At 40.2% G+C, this 22,488-nt stretch overlaps 3 protein-coding genes across 7 annotated transcripts in view; all 3 read right to left on the bottom strand.

Moving 5' to 3' along the window:
- The window catches only part of spag9b (sperm associated antigen 9b), a 30,356-nt gene extending 17,812 nt beyond the window's left edge, over positions 1-12,544 (bottom strand). The window contains exons 1-4 of one of the 5 annotated variants that reach the window (XR_014117112.1): positions 11,855-12,544; positions 2,268-2,388; positions 839-909; positions 149-243 (exon numbers count right to left, since the gene is read on the bottom strand). Coding sequence is in view for 4 of the 5 variants with exons in the window: in XM_081697108.1 (XP_081553234.1) it covers positions 149-243; positions 839-909; positions 2,268-2,388; positions 11,855-12,154 (587 nt within the window). In the remaining variant the exon portion in view is untranslated. Of the gene's footprint in view, positions 1-148; positions 244-838; positions 910-2,267; positions 2,389-11,818 lie in introns of all 5 variants that reach the window. The other 4 variants (XM_081697108.1, XM_026999636.3, XM_026999639.3 and 1 more) reach the window with 4 other exon arrangements.
- Positions 12,545-12,918: 374 nt separating this feature from the next.
- daglb (diacylglycerol lipase, beta) lies at positions 12,919-18,883 on the bottom strand. The gene is made up of 15 exons (XM_026999641.3): positions 18,337-18,883; positions 18,024-18,175; positions 17,754-17,928; positions 17,251-17,518; positions 16,877-16,999; positions 16,431-16,558; positions 16,193-16,319; positions 16,023-16,106; positions 15,712-15,789; positions 15,419-15,499; positions 15,176-15,303; positions 14,904-14,972; positions 14,597-14,669; positions 14,227-14,477; positions 12,919-13,812 (listed from the first exon to the last, which is right to left on the bottom strand). Exons 1-15 carry the CDS (start codon positions 18,429-18,431, stop codon positions 13,617-13,619), a joined length of 2,028 nt encoding a protein of 675 aa, XP_026855442.3. The 5' UTR covers positions 18,432-18,883; the 3' UTR covers positions 12,919-13,616.
- Positions 18,884-19,293: 410 nt separating this feature from the next.
- The window catches only part of kdelr2b (KDEL endoplasmic reticulum protein retention receptor 2b), a 3,961-nt gene continuing 766 nt past the window's right edge, over positions 19,294-22,488 (bottom strand). Inside the window, exons 2-5 of the mRNA XM_026999683.3 lie at positions 21,486-21,586; positions 21,127-21,285; positions 20,733-20,985; positions 19,294-20,599 (exon numbers count right to left, since the gene is read on the bottom strand). Coding sequence (XP_026855484.1) covers positions 20,565-20,599; positions 20,733-20,985; positions 21,127-21,285; positions 21,486-21,586 — 548 coding nt within the window. The 3' untranslated portion in view covers positions 19,294-20,564. The remainder of the gene's footprint in view (positions 20,600-20,732; positions 20,986-21,126; positions 21,286-21,485; positions 21,587-22,488) is intronic.

Genomic DNA, 22,488 nt, shown 5'->3' with positions numbered 1-22,488 from the left:
CTTTAAACAGCAACTCTATGGTCTCTGTGCTCCAACCCATGATGAAACTAAACCAAAATAAATATGGTAAACTTCTCACCTCACCTGGTTCAGCTGAGTGACGAGAGAGAGGGGATTTTTAAACGAGACTGATTGAGGCCACACTTACTTGTGTCTGCCTAAAGTTCCTGCGTCTGGGGCTTCTCCCCCCACCAGATGCTGCATTTTGGTACGCTCCAAGTGCTCCATGTAACTATGGATCATCTGTAAAATGCAAAATGATTGACAGTCACTAGGGTGAAATAATTAAAAGGTTATTAACTGTAATGACATCTGTCTTTTCACAGGTAATTAAAGAAATGTCTCAATTAAAACACTTTATATTATGCTTGCTGTGAACATGAGCCATCACATTTTCCCAGATTGTTCTGCTGGTGTTCTGACAATTCACAGGTGAATGTAATAGTGAACACAATAATGTTGGTGTACAAATGTACAGAGACTATGTATTAAGTCATAATATAGTAATAATAAATACATTTTAGGGTAATAATTGAATAATTTTGTTCTTTAGTCATCTGTGGTTGCTTTTAAATGCACTATATAAATACATATGACTTGACAGTGAAAAACACCACCCTACTTGGGCATATACACACTTGATTTTTGTGAATTTTTAGCACATTGGGTCAAACATATGTCACTTGTGAATTAGATGTTACTATATATATCTAAGAGACCAGGTAGCTTTTGTAAAAAAAATTGTTTTGCCCTATCAAAACCATTTTGTTGGTTTACACACACACACACACACACACACACACACACACACACACACACACACACACAGTCTCCTCACCTCTGTGTGTCTTTGATGAAGAGCATTGTACTCTTTCTTCAGTTCTGCCTCTCGCTCCTCTAATCTTCCAACTGAATGACGAAAATCAACAGAACCCTTAATTTAGGACAGCGCTATCCAAGATTTAACTGTGGCTTAAAAAGCCTTTTGACTTCTGTTTTTTTTTTTTGGGGGGGGGGGGGGGGTGATTTGGCTCCTACCAATAGTGATTCAAATTCACCAAGATGTGTATCAAATGTAGTAACTTTAATATGCCACAGGGAGTCTCTAATGCAACATAAATCACACACAAACCCATATTCTGAGCGCTAATAACAGGGCATGTGCTGTAATCTTATCCTAGCGATACTTTAGGTTTCAGAATTGTTGCTCATTTCACCAGAAATGTGTTTCCACATATAGAAAATGTAGAAAATGTAAAAGTATTTCTGGGACTGGAAGCCTTCAGCATGCAGTCAGTTTTCCTTTGTCTTCTTCCTCATGAACCCAGCAGACAAGGCTTCCACTGATGCAATATTCAAGTATTCTTCTCTCAGATTAGAGAGGGGGGAAAAGCAGAGGTTTCTTAACTCTAAAGTCAGTAATTACTGTGTGGTTACATTTGATCACATCTCATCATCTCAGCTTATGCTAAAAGATATGAGGAAGGCAAAGACTGATTCATATAAGGAAATGACATGTGTTTCTTTGAGAATACATAGAATTCCAAAAGAGGAACCAAAGAGACGAACAGTCCATCATGAGGAGACGACAACTTAAGCAGAGAGAAGCTGAGCATCAGGGTTAAAGTGGCTGTAAGCCAGAGTGCACTACTAACAAGCATATTTAATCAGTCTACCAAAACACATCCAGTTATAGGAATCTAAGCCATTTCAAACATGGACCTTTTAAGTAGGAACTACAGTAAAGGAGCACTTGTTTCCTAGATAAGCCAAAACAGAAACAACCTGGTCAAATCATATAAATGAAGCTTGTATTTCACAAATAATAAAATGTGCTCATCTGTAGAGAACATTCAAAGAACTGACAAAATGGACTGCGTGTCATTTGCTCTGAGCAATTACGCAATGTGCCGCCCACCTAGAGCTCAGCTTGGCAGTAAACACAGTCATCCTCCCATGATGTGGGGGAGTTCAGCAGCCCTGCAGGTATCATCCGTCCCCAGCCAACACACAAACCCAGCAAGAGACACAACCATGGGAGGAGAAGGGGTTTGAAACAAAGGCATCTTAACTTCCGCTGAAATGCTTTTTAAAACTAAAAAACCTGCACTTATATATAAAAGACTATTTAATAAATGGCCAATCGCACATCTCCAAGGAATTAAAAGACCAGTTCACACGCAGCGTTCAGTGTCAGAGTCTATTGGACGAGGAGTTAACACAGCCAATGCAGTAAGTCAACAGGAGGCTCAGCTGAAAGTACTCACTCTGGTCTGCGTAGTTCTTGGTCTTGAGCTCCAGCTGTCTGGTCTGGGCCTCCAGCAGCACCACCTTGTTCTGCAAATCCTTCCTTTCCTGCTCCTGCGAGTCTTCGTACTCCATATATCTCTATAGCAACAGAACATATGGAGAGTCTTCAGTTCAAATCCTCTACTCTAGCATTAACTGCATGGGCCACACTGGGTGGCCCTGGTCTTTTTTCTTTAAGACACATTGTGGACTTTACTAAATAATCCACATTGCAGTTACATATTACAAGAGGCAAATACGCATTTTATTCAGTGTCAAATGTGCCCTTCATGGCAATGATAATTTAATTAATGTATTTACATTTGGCTATATTTAGTCACTTAGAAGTATAAACACAGCTTGGAAGTACAGTTATAATGCAGATTATGTCTCGTCATCAAGAGAATGCATGCAGCAGGTTGCTAGCTAGCTGCATTGTAAAAACCTGTGAAGAAGTTTGATTGTATTAATAGCAAAAAAGTCAGGCATAATGTTATAGACTATTTATCAGCACGATTTATGAGACTTAGTTGACCTGATCCCATTTAAAGACACTTCAGTCCATTTCCCTTGCATTCACATTCCTTACACAGTCCACTGATTTCTCAGTCTTAATGAACCTTAATGAACTTACTGCAAGTTTGTTCTGCTCTTTTATATATAATGATATGTATTAATTTTTTGAAAATCAATTAGACCTGAAATCAGTTGGCATCAAGGATCATGGCTTTTACCTGGTGAGTTTTTTTTTCTTAGAAAGAACAGGCATCTGCAATGTGTGTATGTGATGTTATCTATTCCATGCAATCTACCAAACTAATCTACTGTTGGTTAAAAAATAAATACTTCCTCTGTTTAGTGAAAACAAAACAAGTTTGTTGCTTGTGATCCCTTCTCTAACTGTCAGTAGAATTCAACTTGCTGCTGAATTTGAGATTTTATGATCAATATTTTTTCTTCAATAACTGATGAATGGCAAAAGGAATACATTTGCTAAAACAACCAGACATGCTTTTCAAATTTGAGACACAAAGTGTATGAAGAAAACAAATGACAAGTAAAGATGGGACACTCAGGGTGACTCATTATGAAGTAACAGATCACTCTCGGTCAGAGTGACATTAGTGGTGGCACGGGTTTAGCTGAACCGACAGCTGTTTGTGGATTTCACCATGACCAAGTCAGGTTTCAGTGAGTCAGCGCAGCCGTTTGCCTGCTGCTTAAACACCTTCTTCAGACCACACCAATTGTTTGGGTGAGGTAGGAGGAGGAGAACCCAAAGAGACCAGCATCAAACAGGCTGTTCCTTCCTATTCTGTGCCACACACACCCACCTACCACACACAACCACACCCTGTGCCCTCGCCTCTATTGTTAGAGATCAACTAAACCTACAGGTGCAGCATGTGAACAGCACCAGCCGCTCCACACCTAGTACTGCACGCAAGGTAGCGAGGGGGGGGCATGAGAAAGAACCTCAAGTGCTTTTAGGAGTCTGGAAGGAACCACTCTATTAAGAGAAGCAGAACACTGATAATTCATCCTCCCAAGCCCACCAATGCCCTTATTGAATAAGAAAAGCACTTATTATGTATCCCATGAAACTAAATGATTTTGGTACAAGAAATGACAAAACCAGGTAAAAAGACACTGACCTCATAAAGAAAGAAATTTTAAATCATGACACTGAGTGAGATACTACCTCCAACAAACACTGAATTCATTCTAACCAGAACCCTTTATGTGCAAGAATGTATACTTCACCCACTACCATAGCAACCCTTACCCTCCCTATTCATCATAGCTCCTAAGATCACCTTAACTAAGCATTTATATCAATACCCTGTAGTCAGCCCAGAAGTGTATGCATAGAGGTAGCAAAACCCAATAATTTATGCAAACATGCCACCGTTTATGCAAACATGCCATCTATTCCCAGTCAGCAAACCTCTGTCATCAAGTTTTATAAGCCAAACTTAGCCTTGATTAGATGTGTGATTAGATGTGTGACTTAGCCAAATTTGGCATGGATCAGATCTGCCAAATGCCATAAAAGTAAATATAATGTGTGCAGTGCTGCAAGGACACCTGAATCCATTACAGTTCCATTGTGAGCTCAGTGTGGAGGAGTCCCACTGATTCCAAAATAGCACACATTTGCAGCAATAACAGAACTAAAATCAAAGCACTAAGAGTTATGCCACAAAAGCTTTCCTCTGATATAAGCAAAAGGTCTCTGCTTAATGCATTAAATAGTAAATATTAGAGTACATATTTCTAAAGACATGCCTTCTACAGTTAGATACACTATAAAAAAGAGAAATGACTCGTCCTGCTCTGCTCCAGAAGCCCACATCCTGATGCCATCATCATAAGGCAATGCTAACCCCCATGAACATCACGATTAGGTCAATTTTGACAAAGAAACAACAAACCCTTTTTACAGTTTGTTCAGTTAATGATAATGAACTTTTTGGCATCGGCATCAATATAAATTCAAAGTAATATGATGTGCAAAAACCATCTGTCTGGGGTATCTTATGACAACAAAGCTTTGACTTGCCCATATGAACACAGTCTGTGTGGTTCTTTGCCTTTAGCTACTGGGTACACAGAGCCAACCCTGAGATATACGAAAGTTTATACTCGCAAATGAATATAAAAAAAAATAAATTAATACATTTAAAAAAAAAATTAAATCACAAGTTATTACAAGCCAGTGACATTTCTCATAAAGAGGTTTGGAAAGTCTGTGTGAGAGCATAAGTTTTATACCTTTTGCTGGGGTTGAGATTTGTGGTTAGGCAAAACATTGGAAAAAAAAAATCACCACAAATTCATTTGAATGGGGGCAGGAGGGTTACAAATCATAGAAGCAGTATGTGAACCATGTTAGTTTCTAATGACTAGCTCCTTTCACATGCTGCCCGACTTCCCCTGCATCACCAGTGAATGGGAACAGCCCGATTTCAAGAATTACAAACTACAACTCATATACTACAATGGTTGACTAGGGATTCTAGTCCAGTATATTTTCACATGAGAGTGACAACAGTGCAATAGCAGAGTTATATGTTGTCTATTGAGGAAAAATTGTAAAATAGGAGAGTTGGGGTGTGTAATGAGCAGGCACTGGCTAAGAAATCACAGATATACAACTGTAGTGATTAACTACACAAAGGTCATAAGCACAGTACCGTCATGTGAGGCCATGGGGTGGCAGTTGTTCTTCTATATTAGCCATGCAGAGACTTAAATATCATTCATGAACAGCCAAAACAGAGCCTCTGCCATATAATAGCTACCTCAGAGTACCATCTTCATGAAGTGCTTTTTATTCATTAATAAGTACTAAAAACTAAAAAACTATTAAACTATTAACTATTAAACATCCAGCACAACACACCTGCAATAAAAGTGCATAAAATCTAAAATGAAGGGTGTTACCACCAAGCATAAATCATCCTTTCATCTTTTGCATAGCATACATGATTAAGAGCTTTATAACTCACTAGGTTACCATGCATGAATATGAGTTTTCCCTAAAACACCCAGCCCCACCCCCAGTGCCACAGGAACTGTGGTCGTCTTGTCCAAGAGTGTCCATGTGTATTCTTCCTTCATCACCTCTGCGTGGCTGATCATATGATCCACAGGCCCAGTGCTCATATGATAGCACTACAGAGGGAGAGAGATTAGTGGTGGGTCCCTTTCACACATAATGAAGCCTTTGTGCCCCCACATATACAGAGGCTGCACTATAAGCCACTCTATTGATAGGGCTCTCTCTTTAAGTGAACTGTATCTTCAGTTGACTTGTCCCCCCCCCCCCCCCCTTTTTTTTTATTTTTTATTTAAAAGAGGCTCACAGCCGAACCTCAAAACTACCACAGTGGGAGCATATGAGAGGACTCAAACTCAGTCTAGTCTTCAGAAATCTTCAGAGCTAGCTGGACCCGTCAACAGTCTTTACATGTGAAACCAGGTTTTGAAAAATACTCATGTTTAGAAGCAGCATAGCAGATGGCCTAATTTTAAGGGTCATACCATACACAAAAATATTTATTTCAGCTTCAATAATCAAACAATTATTCTGTAGTAAGTTGTATTTTCAACTACGGCACCAGTACCAAAGACCTATTATCAGTCAAAGGTGAAAAAACACCCTCCACTTTGCATTTAACATAAAAAAATGTGGGATGGATTGCAAGATGCCCTTCTATTCACTCCTGGCACACACCACATTTCTTTCTATTCAAACTCTAAACACACCTGTCAGGTAATCAAAAACCATGATTCACAGCCTCAGGTGTATTAGAAGGTGAGAAGAAAAAAGTTAGCTTTATAGGACAGTCAGTGAGCAACCTGCCAAAGCTCTGCGTACTTTACTTTTATCCTCACCTACAGAAAGGTGAGCTTTGTTTGGGATTCCGATAATAAAACATCATATTACATTATACATTAACCAACATGAATAACCCATGCAAACATGTGGTTTTGCACAGAGACAAAATGTTAGACCAGGTCAGATGAAGGCAACAATGCTGCTGCTGGAGTCAAATTGAGATCAAAAAGGAAATTAACAGATTATGAACTTGCACCACAATTTAAACGCTTCTTATTAGTGCCCACATCACGGGTTCTCTTTCTAGGTGTACCCCACAGTTTACAAATCCAGTGTCTACTGGTAACAGCTGCAGGTAACATTTCACTGGGATATTGTTTGTGTTTAAAAGGAGATATAGGAACGTATATAACAGGAAATACGAAAGACAGAAAAAAATATAAATTGTTAGTTAGAGGTTAGAGTTTAATAGGGTGACAACAGGCAGGATATTGGTTAGCACTAAACCGTGTTACAGAAAAATTACTAAATACAGAACTACATTTAGACACAGAAATGTAAAGCAACACAGACATACATTAGTGAAACAAGGGTGTGAAATCAGGGTTCAGTAACACATCCTGGGAATCTTTTCAGTCACTCGAAAAGATGACCCAGTGACCCTGTGATGTAACCACAGGAAGAGAGAGAAGAAAAAGCAGTCTAAGAAATATCCTGACTGCAGAAAGGGGTCCAGGAAGCTCTGGTCCCCAGCACATTCCTGGCCCTTCCTTGACATTTCCTCTCAGTCTCAGTCAACTGCAGACTGCACTTGGCACAGACATGTTGTGTTATCAATTATTCTGTGTTTAAGACTGCACATAACCAATTATAAATCATTGAATATTTATATTCTTGCAAAGATTGCTCAGAAGTGAGCAAGCAGGCACTTTATCATTAATGAACTAGCCATTAAACAAGGGTCTCTGCAAGCAGTACTGTTAATCAGCAGGCAAGATTATAAAGGTGTAATATGTTTTGTAGAGCACTTGTGAATTTTTCTGTCAGTTATATTTATAAGCTGCAAAACAAGCACAACTGCTTACTTCAGTAAAGGAATGACTACTCTTCATCACTGAAATAATTTGTGGTTATCTGAAACTTGCAACATTTAAATGCATCACTTGATATTTCATACAAGGTTTGGTAACCTTGTAATAGTGATTTAAAAATACAAAAACAAAAACAAAGCCCCACAGTGTTGTATTTTTATTTGTATTTTTGGTAATCAGCCATTTGCTTCAGTTGCAGTATCTACAGATTTACTTTGCAGTTAGCCTAGGATTACAGGATATACCAGATATACTTTGAACTATAAAAATGAACAAACTTATTCTAACATTATGGTTCATATTAAATATGACTGGGGCTGTGTACAGCCTTAGTCACCAGGAAGACCAATGTGGGTTAATGTCTAAAGAGGTTTTGTATTGGATTGGTTTAAAAGTGAACTGGAGCCTCTCTGGTGAGCCTTTTGGAGGTCTCGTGGGCTTTATTAGGTGAAACACAGGCTAAGGGAGCTTGTTGTGGTGTCTATTCTGAAGCGAGAGGGTTGCGCCATATGTGAAACTCTAATGGTCTGGCAGAGGATATTTTCCACCTTATCCTGTGTATTACAATTTAACAGTGTTCCTAAACAAGTATTCATACACATGTATTGAATATTTGGATGTGTTAGGAAACTTCAGTGAGCATTTGAAGCCTGTAAATTGTATTTAGGCCAGTACTAATATCAGGTGATCAAGAAAAGAAAGAACCACAAAAGTGCATGCATATATTATATATCTATATCTATATATATATAGATAGATATATCTATAGATCTATATCTATCGATCTATCTATCTATATCTATCGATCTATCTATCTATCTATATATATATATATATATATATATATATATATATATATAGATGGACAGATAGAAAAATACACACACACACACACACACACACACACACAGGCCAAAAAAGGTTACCACCTGGATTTAACTAAGCAAATAGGTAAGAGCCTCCCATTGGATAATTACTGTATGGGTGATTATGTTTCAACTGGCAACAAGTTATTTAACCCTAACTGATGCAGTAACTAGCTTCTCATTTGTTAAACAACCATGTCAAAAGACACATCCTGTGGTTGTGGAAAAGATGTTAATCTGTTTCAGAAGGGTCAAATTATTGGCATGCATCAAGCAGAGAAAACATCTAATGAGATTGCTGAAACTACTAAAATCGTGTTAAGAACTGTCCAACGCATTATCAAAAAGTGGAAGGACAGTGGGGAAACATCATCTTCGAGGAAAGAATCTGGGTGGAAAAAAATCTTGAATGATCGTGATCGGCGATCACTTAAACGTGTGGTGAAATCAAATCGTAGAAAAACAACAGTAGAACTCAGGGATATGTTAAATAGTGAAAGTAAGAGCATTTCCACACACACAATGCAAAGGGAACTCAAGGGATTGGGACTTAACAGCTGTGTAGCCTTAAGAAAACCACTTGTTAGTGAGGCTAACCGGCAAAAATGGCTTAAATTTGCTAGGGAGCATAAAGATTGGACTCTGGAGCAATGGAAGAAGGTCTGATGAGCCCAGATGTACCCTGTTCCAGAGTGATGGGCGCATCAGGATAAGAAGAGAGGCGGCTGAAGTGATGCTCCCATTATGCCTAGTGCCTACCGTACAAGCCTGTGGGGGAAGTGCTATGATCCGGGGTTGCTGCAGTTGGTCAAGTCTAGGCTCAACAACGTTATGGACCCAAAGAATGAGGTCCACTGACTACCTGAATATACTGAACGACCAGGTTATTCCATCAATGGATTTTTTCTTCCCAGATGGCACGGGCATATTCCAAGATGACAATGCCCGGATTCATCAGGCTCAAATTGGGAAAGAGTGGTTCAGGGAGCATGAGACATCATTTTTCACACATGGTTTGGCCACCACAGAGTCCAGACCTGAACCCCATTGAGAATCTTTGGGATGTGCTGGAGAAGACTTTGTGCAGTGGTCCAAATTTCCAATCATCCATACAAGATCTTGGGGAAAAATTAATGCAACTCTGGACAGAAATAAATGTTCTGACATTGCAGAAGCTTGTGAAAATGATGCCACAGCAAATGTGTGCCATAATCAAAGCTAAAGGCGATCCAACTAAATTTTATTGTATGACCTTTTTTTTGGCCAAGCAGTGTATATATGTATGAGAGAGAGAGGCTAAACTCACTACAGATATTATAAAGATGTGAAATGACTCAAACAACACCACATTCTTAGACCATGTAGCTTACCACATGTTTTGTTCAATAAAGATAACAAAAAGAACAAGAGTTTGCAGATAATCAGTCTCATTTTTGACATGGTTAATATCAGTGTCACACTGCTATAAAGAAGCAGACTTACTACTTTATAACTAAACATAACATCTCCTAGTTTCACACTAACTGGTGTGTGCTTGACATTTCTCTGTTATTCACAAAATCCAGCAGGCGGACAAGAAATGGTTCATACCACTGCTCCTGGCATTAATGCTCAGGACTCTAATCCACTGGCAAACCAAGACAGCTCGAAACAAAGCCCAGAGGTACAGAAGTACGCAGGGCAGCTGTTCACTTCAGTTGGTGCAAACAAAAAGGTCACATGACCTGAAAGTTAGCCTGGCTTTTGATGGAAGGGGAGCACTTTCACTTGGCGGCTGCCGTCACGCAGAAGGCCAGGCATACAAAGGAGGACAAGGGAAGCAGACACAGAAGGAAGGCGGGGGATCCTGTGTGTGCCTCTGTGGATCGCCGTGTCCCTGTGGGTTTAGGAACAAGCAAGTGACTGTTGAGCTGCAGTGGCTGGAAGGCAGTTCAGCATGGAGGCTGAGCTTAGGGAGGCCTTGCTGGGACTGACCTGAATGACTGCACGCTTCTCCCTGTTCCACTTCACATTCTCCAGATAACGATGTGTCGTGACAATGTGGGCCAGCCATCGTGACCCAAATTAAGCATGGTTTGAAACTACTACAGATTTATGATGCAGGACTGAGGGTGCTGTTTACGCATTTTTTTCATAAGCATTTCAACGTAGCAAGGAAAAAAATCCTGTCCCTAAAGTATTCTCAAACAACCTTACAATTACTTTCAAAAAGCTTTAACAGAGAATGGCGTAGCATAATGGAGTGGCATTGAAAGCTATGACACCTTACCAGGCACAGGACAAGCTCAGCAGTCCTGGGGGTATTAAACTTAATTCATTTGATAGTAAGCATCATAATGTCATGAACTACACTTTGTTAAGTTTCACTGAATAGTAAAGTTAATGGTACAAGTCTTTTAACGTGCTTATCAAAAATTTTACGCGCATTAGGACTTTTAGAGAACATACCATGATAACATAATAATAATAATAATAATAATAATGATAGAAACTAAACTATAATGTTTCTCGTACATTTATATGAATATTTTCTTCTTTTGTACACAGTATGTGTACCGAGTCTCACTAGGCAAGACTGAGGGATACACCCTGACTCCATACACATTCTAAAAACAAATTTTTCCGTTTCCCCATTACATTTGAGAAGCCAGATTCTGCAGCCTCACGTGTTATGCCAGAGCAGCGCACGCTAGAAGACAGCTTCTTCTACAAGAATCATCCTCACTTTCAGCTGTATCTGCAAAAGTGACGCGGTCTTATTCTGTGGTTGTGTCTTTTCATGTTTAACATTCACATGCTAACAGAGCTGGAATAGTTCCCTTTTCATCAAAACATGACTTGGCACGTTCTGGGGGAAATTACAAGGGACTTTACAGCTCTTATTCACACCATTAACATGACAACTGGAATTTTCACGTTGTCATAACACCATTAGTTTGTTTTTTTCAAAATCTGAAAACAACAACTTGTTGAGGGGCAAGTGGCCTTAAAGAAGACCGTCCCGCGAGATACAATTAAGCATTACGTTGGGTTGTGTTTCTGTAATTCACGTGCATAAGAGGACCCCCCTCAACAACCAAAAAAAAAAGAAAAAAGTTTGCAACCTGAACTTGAATCTCAGTCCGCAGAGTATTAGTTTAAAGCACAGCCGTGCCCTAGTTACAGATATGACAGCGAACAACTCTGGCTCAGGTGGCCTAGCTTTGCCATTATTTTCACCGAGCTACCTAATCGTAAAGCTCGCGGAGATCCACGGCGCCCACCTCCTCAGCGCCTTTCCTCAGCGCCTTCTCCCGTTCGTACTGAGTGAGCAGCTGCTCGTTGTCCTCCTTCAGCAGCTCGAGCTCCACCTCGTGCTCCTGGTTCTGCGCGAGCACCGAGTCCAGGTTCTCCAGAACGGCGACGACGAGGGGCATGAGCTCTTTAACCACGTCCTCGTCGTACGTCCCGATCATCCGCTCGAACTCTCGGTAGACGGAGCTGGCCAAGCCGGACACCCGCTCGGACATCATCGCGGATGAACCTGCCTCCTCCTGATAAAGAACTCCGTCATCCAGCTCCATTTTCCTCTCAGTTGTCCGACTGTCTGACTGACTGTGGAAGTACAGGTTAGCTAACCCAGCTAACCTAGTTAGCTAACCTGGCTAACGCTAGCTAGCTCACGACTTAGGTTAGCCAGCTAGCGCGCTAGCCATGCAACCGTCCCGCTTCTGCGCGTACTTCGCAACAAAAGTGACTCCAAGTGCTGGATCCGTTGACGAAAGTTCTGAAAATAAAGATAAGGCTGCCCAGACCGGCTCCGTCTTCGGACACTGCTGTTTGACAGCGACAACTCTGCGGCTCCAGTTGTTCCAACTACTCCTCACACAAGTTGTTGACTAGTCCGTCACGTGACGTCAGTTTCTAAATGTGGGACGGGAGGGAAAAAATGCAATCCCTGTTATTTGGTTTAGTTTTTTTTTTTTTTTTCCCAATCACAACCATTTCTCTTATTCTTCTATCATTCGGAGATATTCTACTATGCGCCAGTTTAACTAATCAGATAAAAAAAAATTTTTAAAAACCACAAGCCTTAGTCATTTGCTCCTAATTATCCGAAGCAGTCAACAAGTTGAATAAAGTTGGATATGAAAATGACAGACAAAACAACCATTAGATTATTAGTAGCTAAATACGTCCCTGCTTCAATAAAAACGTCTAAATGATGTAATTTCTTGCAATATTCCTATGCCTTGTTTAGTAACTAGGAGAAAAAAAGATAAATGCATGTTGGAAACTCCTGTGGCTATTGCTTCTAAATGGCCTTCTAAAGTACTCAGAGAAACACTTCACCTATCAATATTTTATTAAATAATTAAGCAATGAAGGACTCAGAAATGTACTTTCTGTATCATTGAACTGTTTTTATCAGATATTAAATCATAATGGTAGAAACTGGACTGGCACCATTTTCATTAACATTTATTACTTATGAGAAGACAAAAAAAAAAACGTTATGGGAAAAGTCGATATACTAAATGAGCTGACTTACTCAAATCTTCTCATGCAAGCTGACTGCTTTGTACCATGCATCAAAACTACTGTTTCACAGGCAAAGGAGTTGCTCTGAACTCAAACCAGGCTTCACTCATCCAATGGCTAGGCATTGGCCTTATTCACCCTGATTTTCAAAACACAAAGAATAAAGCAGGACACCACTAATACAAAGCTACTGATGTTTCTTTCCCTTGTTACCTTCTTTCTTTAGTCCATATATGAATTAGCAAAGACTGCTAACAATGTAAACTTCCCAGCGCACTGCTGTTAAATAATGCACACTAGACTTTGACAGTGCAATAGGTGGTGTGATATGATTCGAAGAAGCCGGCACCATAACAGCAAATTAAAAAATATACATCTATAAATAAAACCAGGAAGAGTTGAACAGCTCTTGAAGGTTGGTGCCAGCAGAGGAGTCCTAAATGGCGTTTCCTGTGTGTTTGCCGCCACGGGCAGTCCAGGAGCCATGCTCCAGGTGGCAGGAGCTCAGATGACGTTCAGGTGACTGTTGCTGAGGGTGGAGGGGCAGAGGGAGAAGGCGCGGTTGCTGGTGAGGCTGCGCAGGGCATGGAGCACCACATCAGGCATGTGGTCAGTAAGCATGCGTGGACTGATCAGCACGCTGCCAAACGCCACCTCGCTGGACCACTCGGCACGGTAGCGCACTTGTGAGAAGCACGGCCTGGGTTTCGTAGTTTTAGCACAAGGCCCATGGTGGTGGCAGACAGCAGCAAAGCAAGAAAGCAGAGAGAGAATTTCAGGGCCCATGAACACAGCAAGGGTGGATTTCAAATCAGATGTACATTTTAACATGGTTTAAATGTTTGTGTTTTTTTTTATTTAACAGGGACAGTTCTGACAAGGGGACATTCCTCAGTGGGATGTCCAACTCTGCTAGACACTGACAGGTAGCTTTCCACAATGCAGACCAGAATGTGAAAAAATATGTAAGGTCTACACTTTTAGAATCTTTCCTTCCATGATCTGCAACCATCAAAGAATTACTCTTTTTATGTACATATTTGGGCGTTAGTTATTTTCTGAGACAAAGTGATTCCATTCGCGCTAAATGGCTGAGAGTTGGCGTGTCTCTGACCTGCGCGAGGGCCCATCCTCTGTGATGTACATGATGCGTCCTGGCAGGTAGAGGGGCAGGTGTTTGGCATGGCCAGGTGAGTCATCGGATGATAGGCTCTGATAGGAGGTGGAGCCATGTACCAACAGGCTCTCCTCACCGAGCAAAGGCTGGCTCAGTGCTTCCTCCCTCCGACTCTCCATTTCTGTGGGGAAGTCATCTGGGGTTCCCCCAAACACCTCATACCAGCAGCCATGCAAGAGAATCTTGTACTAGGGAGTGACAGGAGAGGAAAAAATTAACAAAAATAAGTAGAATTAGTATTTAAATAGTACTTATTTATTTAGTACTTAAAAAATAGTAAGGATAACAAATAATAAACAATTCTTACCTTGGGTTTACAACAGTTAGATACCATCTTCAGTATCCTCCTCTTTAAATCTTCCATGTTTGGAATGCTCAGTCTACAAAAAAGCATTGAAAGAGAAACCTTAAAACCTTGAAAGTCATTTTAGGGAAGTGAAACAAACAGAAATTCCATACCCCCCCCCCCCCCCCCCCCCAAAAAAAATCTATAATTAGAAACACTCCTAATTATACATGCTTTAAAAATATCTGGCATTCATGAGCACTCTTTCTTCTGCAGTACTCAGTAAGGGGATCAGTACATGCATGATGAGCACATGCATAATTCTTACCTGGGGACAAGATCTTTTCCAAGAACCACAGAGATCACAAACTGTTTGGAGTAGTCAGCAAGCGCTTTACTAAGGAGATGTTACAATTAAAATGAATATTGCAACATTTCAAGTGTCAGTATCTTCAATTCAGTCTCATCCTACCTGCTAGTATGCTACCGCCCAAAGGTTATGACTAGAACATCATCATAACTAAAAATAGTGAAATTTTAGCCCACCACCCATGAAATTCTATAACTCCAAATGTTGACTTCCTAAATGCACAAATGTACCTCATTAGGCCACCTGGTGGTGAGAAAGCATAACACTGCAATGTGGGATACACACTACGCAGGAGGACTGCCAACAGGGAGGCAGTGCCTGCACCAAGACTGTGACCTGTGATGACCAGCCTGTACTCCTGTGCATGCACACACACACACACACACACACACACACACATTTACTTTTCAGGCACATGTTTCACTTCCAATCAGAGAGTGGAAATATGAAAATGACAAGTAAATGAGACTTACCGGGGCAATGCTGAAAGCTTGGCTCAAGATGCCGTCATTGACCAGTCTTTTGTAGATATAGTTAGCTGCATGAGAGATGCCCTGTGAACCAGATAAAGATTTCATTACTGCCTGAAGACACCTCAAGTAAAAGTGAATGTACACCTAAACACAGTAATAAAGGTATGAATAGGCATAAATATTAAACATTTGTTAAAAAGAGATGAGAAACAATGCTGCAGTCTCAAAACATTCTGACAAATAGTTGCAATGACAAGGAAGCCATGCCACAACAGAGCCGAGATTTCACAGACCTTGTGTGCATAGCAGGCTCCGGACACACCTTCAACAGGCAGGTTCTCACACTCTGCAGAAAGGTCTGTCAACACGTCCTATACATATGATAGCACACAATCACCCAACATTAAAATGAAAGATACAAGAAATAACAACAAACTGCCATGCTTAAATGAATTAATTAATTAGTAAATATATATGAAAAACATAAAGGGAAAAAAACACGACAAAACACAGTTTTAGGTAATCAGTGTCTGTTGTTCTGCACAACAGCAGAGCTTCGGTATTCTCCTGAGCACCAAACTAATTTTACCTAGTGGCCACTCACCTTCAGTGACAGTGTTCCCCTCACGGCAACCAGAACTGCCTCCCTTTTATGGTCCAGTGCAACAAAGAATGGGATCTCATATATCTACAGAACAGTCAAAAGTACTCAAGCCCACATTAATGGATCGAAATGATCAGAGGATGCCTGTGATGGGGAACATGACCTGGTACCTGATTGTGAATGCTAATGTGAATAAAGTCTCTGTACTGTAGTCCCGTCATGTGCAGGATGGAGCTAAAATGGCAGCCAAGGTTATCACCTCCAACCAGGTCATACTCCACGTTACGGTTCCTACAGCTGATTAACAGATCAATCACCAATCATCAGTTTGTCAGCATCTGGAGGCATTACGTTACCTAAAGCAGCAATAACATGGCAAAAAATTATACGGGTTATCCTTAAGCTTACCAGTCACCACTAAGTTTGCACAATCCAGTGAGAGGGTTTGAGTAGATATATATGGGCCAGCCATAGGCAGCTACAGCAAACTGCATGCAATGTGCAGCTTTCTCAAGCTCCAACTCCAGATCTTCTCTCTGTACCCAGACAGCATCACTGTATGCATCACATAGCATCACATTTACCCTGTACTTGTGACAACCATAAAGGAATAGCTACAATTAATCTCTCAAATCACACTGGATCACAAAATCTTATCAAAGATGGGTGTTTTGTACTATTGTCTTACGCTGATGTTGACTATACCTTCTTTTACCATTGGAAATGTTCAGATTCTAACCATCTTATTCCTTTTGTTATACCTTTATAAGTACAGATAGAGGAGGTGTCTGCATACTAAAACAATGTTAACTGTTTAATCCAGTGTCTTAGGTCAGTGACTGAAGCAAACTCACTATGGGGGATGATGGACTGTGAGGCAAGACATTATCAGGGTCTCTGCACTGCTCCATTTTATCCTGCTCCTGATGCAGAAGAGCCAGGCCTGCAGCGATGTCACTGGGTACCAGATCTGTGTCCTACAGAGGATAACGCTGCCAGTTAGCTGACTACACACAATTAACTACCACAAAAAATCCATAGCTCTGTCTTTGATAATCAATCGCTCAGTTGAATCTAAAAGGAAGACGTTTAGAGTGAAAGCAAGCAATCCAAAAATGGCATGCAAGCCGTTCTCTCAATTATTGGCACTGACACCATGCAAGGAGATAAACACAAATGAGCCAAAGTGTCCAGCAGGCAGAAGTCCAGCTTTGGTCTTTCGGCTCACAGAGAAAAAGCCGCTGAAGAGCTGGGCGATGCTGGAAAAGGCCGCCCTGTGGCTGTCATCTTGCGGCAGGCAGCAGCAGAGCAGGCGCAGCCGGCACTCCCACACGCGCGCCGCCAGTGAGCGCGCCCTGTCGAACAGCTGCGACGACTGACTGCTCTCCAGGTCCCTCAGGCCCAAGGGCTCATCCGCCCGCGTGCGCCATTGGAGGCTGCCCAGTGGATCGAACACAATCAGCACGCCCACCACTGTGAACAGCAGGATGATCCAGCTGGAAAAGAAGACAAGACTGAGTACCTGTGATGGGTCATGATGAAGTATGAAGAATACTTCATTGCTGCTGATATACATAAGTTTCATGCTTAATGGGATTCTCGATTTTTTAGGGTTCAATTAATGACGGCTCTTTCAGATTTTTGACTCTGGTACAACATCAAATTGATCCCAAGCTGTTTATCCACCTCTTTTTTTAAAAAGCTGGACAACATAAGTTGATTTAAACCTACCTAGCAACCACAGCACCAATTACAACACCAACTTCAGCTGGTGCACATCCCCTGCTGTCATCTGAGACCCAGATGGCTCCAAGACATGCCCAAACAAACTCAGGGATATAAAGCAGTGCACGAAGATACACCAAAGCTGGCATAGAGCGACGAGGACCAGGATTCATTATGGTTCCTTTGATAAAAGAATATGATAAAGTAAGTGATGTTGACTATCGCCCACTTATCTCTATAGGGTCAGATGAGTGTTTTCCATTTTATAATGCTTACCTTGAGCACTGATGTAAACAATTGCACATAAAGATAAAATAATGACCGCAAGCAGGATGAGAAGGACAACAAGGTAGCCATGCAGAACAGCTCCACTATGGCAGTCAAACCTTCCTTTGTGGGTGGCATACAGAACTAAAGTTCCAATCCACCTAAGAGAAAAGAAGCACGGAATGTGGCATCTTTGACAGGTAACTTTTTTTTTCCCATACACCCGAATATAAAATATTTATACATTGTGAAACAGACGAGTCTTTAAATACACATCAGAAACTAAGACACCCGTGTCAAAAAAAGGTAAACAATCTCTTACCATAGAAGTCGAATGAAGATTTCGAAGGCGCCTGGCAATACAAGGTCATCGCTGGCGATTCCCCATCGCCGACCAAACACGACCATACCAGGCATTTTGCCAGATGACGGTCAAGGCGAGCGTTAGCTAACCGTTTCCGAAACACAGAATTGTGAAATCCAGCCACCGCCCAATACAAAGACGGATAGGTTAACGTAACTGGCTAGCTAACGTATTTAGGCTACTCATATTTTGCTATCTGACTCGGGAACGATAAGTTAACATTTTCAGTCTGCATTCCTGTCAATAACAAATCAGCTATCCAGTGGTTGTATCCAGCTCGCAAGCTAGGCGTTAGACAGGAGGCGCAGATAGCTGGCTAGTTATCACAATATTCCGGATAATTACGTAAAATTAACTATAATTCTCTGTACCCCCATTTAATCGTACCTAACCATAACCGCGAAAGCGAGTGAAGCACGTTATTACTCAACGACATAAAGCGAGCACAGCTTTGACATTATCTGGTTAGTCGGAAATAGTCGTTGTTGTCTTTTTTTTTTTTTTTTTTTTTGGTGTTTCACTCGCAACTTCCTTCTGTTTTATACACTGTCAAATAGTTCCGTAAAGCATGTAGTATCCATTTCTAGGGAGATGATCTGACTACGAAAGCTAATAAAATTTGCCTGTGCTAAATGTCATTATATTGCAGGTATTAGCCATTTTAAAAATGTTTTACTAGCATTATTTAATTGTCATGTACCAAATATGAAAATCATCTGGACTATTTTCCATGCGGCCAACTACTAATCATTTAATACAAAATACACTATATCCTTGTCATTTACTTTCACTATGCATTCATATTATAACACGCGAGGAATATTTAGTTGGATTAGAAAGGTTCACAACCTTGAAGTTAAGTCCTAGGCTATGCATGAAACAACTTCATTTTATGACAAGGCACAGCAAGATGACTAGTATTTCCCATAAAATATTTATTTGAGGTGGACATCACACTATGCTGAAAAAGAGCTAAGATGTAAGAGAAAATGCAGAATTCAGAATTGTAAAAAAATGTAAATTAAAATATAAACCAAACAGCAGAAATTGAAACCACTTCAAGCCCATTTGCAGCAATGTCCATCTCTTGGATATTTGAACAAAAAAATTTAAACAAATTTTTAAAACAAAAATTACAGTATAAGGATCTCTCAATATACAGATCATGTTTTACATTTTTATGGCCAATGCTGATCAGGGACTTGATTTAAAAAAATTAAAAAAAAAAGTCCAAAAAGTCCAATACCTGATATGTAGGTTTTCAAATACAAAACCTCTACTGAAGTTATGGAGTTGCATACCTTAGCAAATCTCATGTCATGTTGTACAAATTTTAGAATAGAAAATATATAAATTAGGTAATGATGGATTGGTGGACATACAGAGGAAAAACTCATAGTTCTTTAAAGTAAAATGCATTATAGGCTTAAACAAGTATCCAATGAGTTAGAGAAACCATTTAAAGCAATGAAAACAATGTGTCAATACTGTATGACTGCAATGAAGAGATGGACAGAAGACATCAAATATCAGCTGTTGCCACTTTTCAACCAACTTGAATAGTGTAAAACCTCTAAAATTTGTCATCTAAAATTGACAAATACTGTAAATGTATTTCATTCTAATGAAAGAAACAGGCTCACCAGAGCATTGGGTAAACCACTGTATTGAGGTTTTAAACAAAGGAATGTACATTGCATAAGGTAAAAACAATAATTCTCAAAACAATTCTACCACAGAGAGTAATTTTTCCGTCCAGCACTCTTCTAGAGTTTTAGTAAACGTACATCTAGTCATATTGCAAATACTCTTACAAACAGTCAATATTTGGCATAAGAATAAGTCCCCTTGACGCTGCCAAATTGTTATGCATATTTCAGCTCTTTTTATGATGCCACGAGCCAAATCATAGTGAGTATACATTTCATGTAGAAAACATTTTCCCCTTATTTATGTAATAATAAAAGTGGTAAAACAAGATGCATAAAACAGGAATCCGAATACAGGGGGAGCAGCGGCATTTGCCAGTGCTTGAATCCAGAACCGTCCCTGAGCTGCTGGCATAGTCAGGGTTAGAGGAATACAGAGGAGGATCCCTTTCATACTCCATCTCAGGCATCTTGCTCAAACATGTCAGTGGCATCCTGTCCCCCTACACAGCATTGCCAAGGCTTTGTCTTTGGCACTTAGGCAGGCAAACTCAGCTTCTTACCTTTCAGCACTATGCAGAAAAAAGACAGACAAATTAATGATCCATAAAGATAAAAAAAAATAAAGAATACATAACAGTTAAGTGCACAGTTACACAACTGATCTGGGGAGGTTCATGACAAAGTATGAAATCCCTCTCTTACCTTTTGTTACATAGAGATAGAAGAAATCACAATACAAGATTGTCTGAACGATGCCTGCCACAATGGCAATCATATCGAAGAAGCCTTCAAAGTAGAAGCGCCAGACCCAGTTGATAAGATACAGGGCACGGTAAAGACCCAGAAAGAACAGATAGTGGGTGGTGATGGTCTCAGCTTCACCCGTCTTACTAATCATAAAGAGTTGTGGAAGGATGGAAACTGACTCCAAGTAGATGGAGAAAGTCCACAGGATCTACAGCATCAAAAGGGGAGAAAGCTTTAAGTAAATAAACAAAAGTTAAAGTTAATTAATTAATTAATTGACTGACTGAAAATGATTTCCTCAAACTCTTCAAAACAGTGTCGAGAAAAAAACTTGGACCTAGTACTTTACCTCAAGTGGCGAGAAATCATGGTTGACGAGGAAAGCAAGACCTCCCACAGGAACAACCAGGAATTCCACCCTGAAAGTGTCATGGTTGCCATCATAGGTGGCTTTGAACTTGACGTAAATCAGGTACACTGTGGCATATGCACATCCAATGTAGATAAGCTGTGCCAAGAGAACAACAACATGGGAGGGTGTGGATAAGGTAATGTGAAAGGACTTGAAGAGTTTAACACGAAAGTTCAATGGCTGTATTAATGCTTTGCCATGTCTTGGCATTTATCTTATTAATGCCAAACACACTGGGAAGGGAAAAGCAAATTATGCGCATACTTCCAAAGGTTCATCAGTCCACGTCACCTCACCTTCATGGTAGTGTTGTACAGAGAGATAAACGAGGTCAGAAGGTCCAAGTAGCGGGTAGTGAAAACCAAGGCAAACAATAACTGGCTTTTACCAGATATACCTGAAAAGGCAGGCAAAGTCAATCCATAACTTGCATGTGTGAAGTTCTCCTAAGGCAATGAGAATTCTAGAGTATTGTTATGAAATAATTCCATGTCTTATTTGCATAGAATAAAATTCCACAGTTCTTTCTTATATTCATCTTTTGATAATGCTCCAAATTGTCCATTCGCACACAATGTTAATGGTAGCACTGTCAATAGTCTTAATCAGGCATGATCATACATTAAGTAAAAGTCAAATTAAAACAGCACGAATCAATAAGTGTCTGTTGATTGTCTAGTGAATGATGTTTGCATATGTAGGCTTTATATTTCAGTTTAAAAAGAGATATTATTGTACACCGCCATATGTGCTTTTAAATAGATAGGTTCGTCTTGACTAATTGTCTAAAGGAGACAATTTACAGACAATTTTACAGAAAAGCATAATTTCTCACATTTACCAACCCGTAATATAAGATGCAACTGATATACGATGCTCATTTATATTTGCAAAAGGTGAGTGCCGACCATTAAAAAAACCATTAGAATATTTAAAACGATTTCGACTCCCTAAAATGATGACCGTTTGTGATCCGCTGTAACATCCTGCTCTTTAAACTAACCTGCCACGTCAGGGGTTACGCAAACCATCCTGAGAGGAAGAGAATGAATGAAGTAACCATGCAGGCCTGAGATTATTAGTGCACGCAGCTGCAAAAAGTTAGTTAGCTGTCATTTAATATGCTTGTAACCGCATTTATTAATATTACGATGCATGCAATCTTAGGAAAACTAAAGCAGCCCTGTATGTGGGATATGCCATGCAAGATCTGGTAATGATGGCTCTTTAGCAATTGACGTTACAAGTGCAAACAAACACAAACCTGCACAAACTAACCCCAACTAAGGTTACGTTTGA

Source organism: Electrophorus electricus, chromosome 15 (genome assembly GCF_041902795.1).
Source record: "Electrophorus electricus isolate QZ-2024a chromosome 15, ASM4190279v1, whole genome shotgun sequence".
Taxonomy (NCBI): domain Eukaryota; kingdom Metazoa; phylum Chordata; class Actinopteri; order Gymnotiformes; family Gymnotidae; genus Electrophorus; species Electrophorus electricus.
This window is presented reverse-complemented; position numbering and strand designations above follow the sequence as displayed.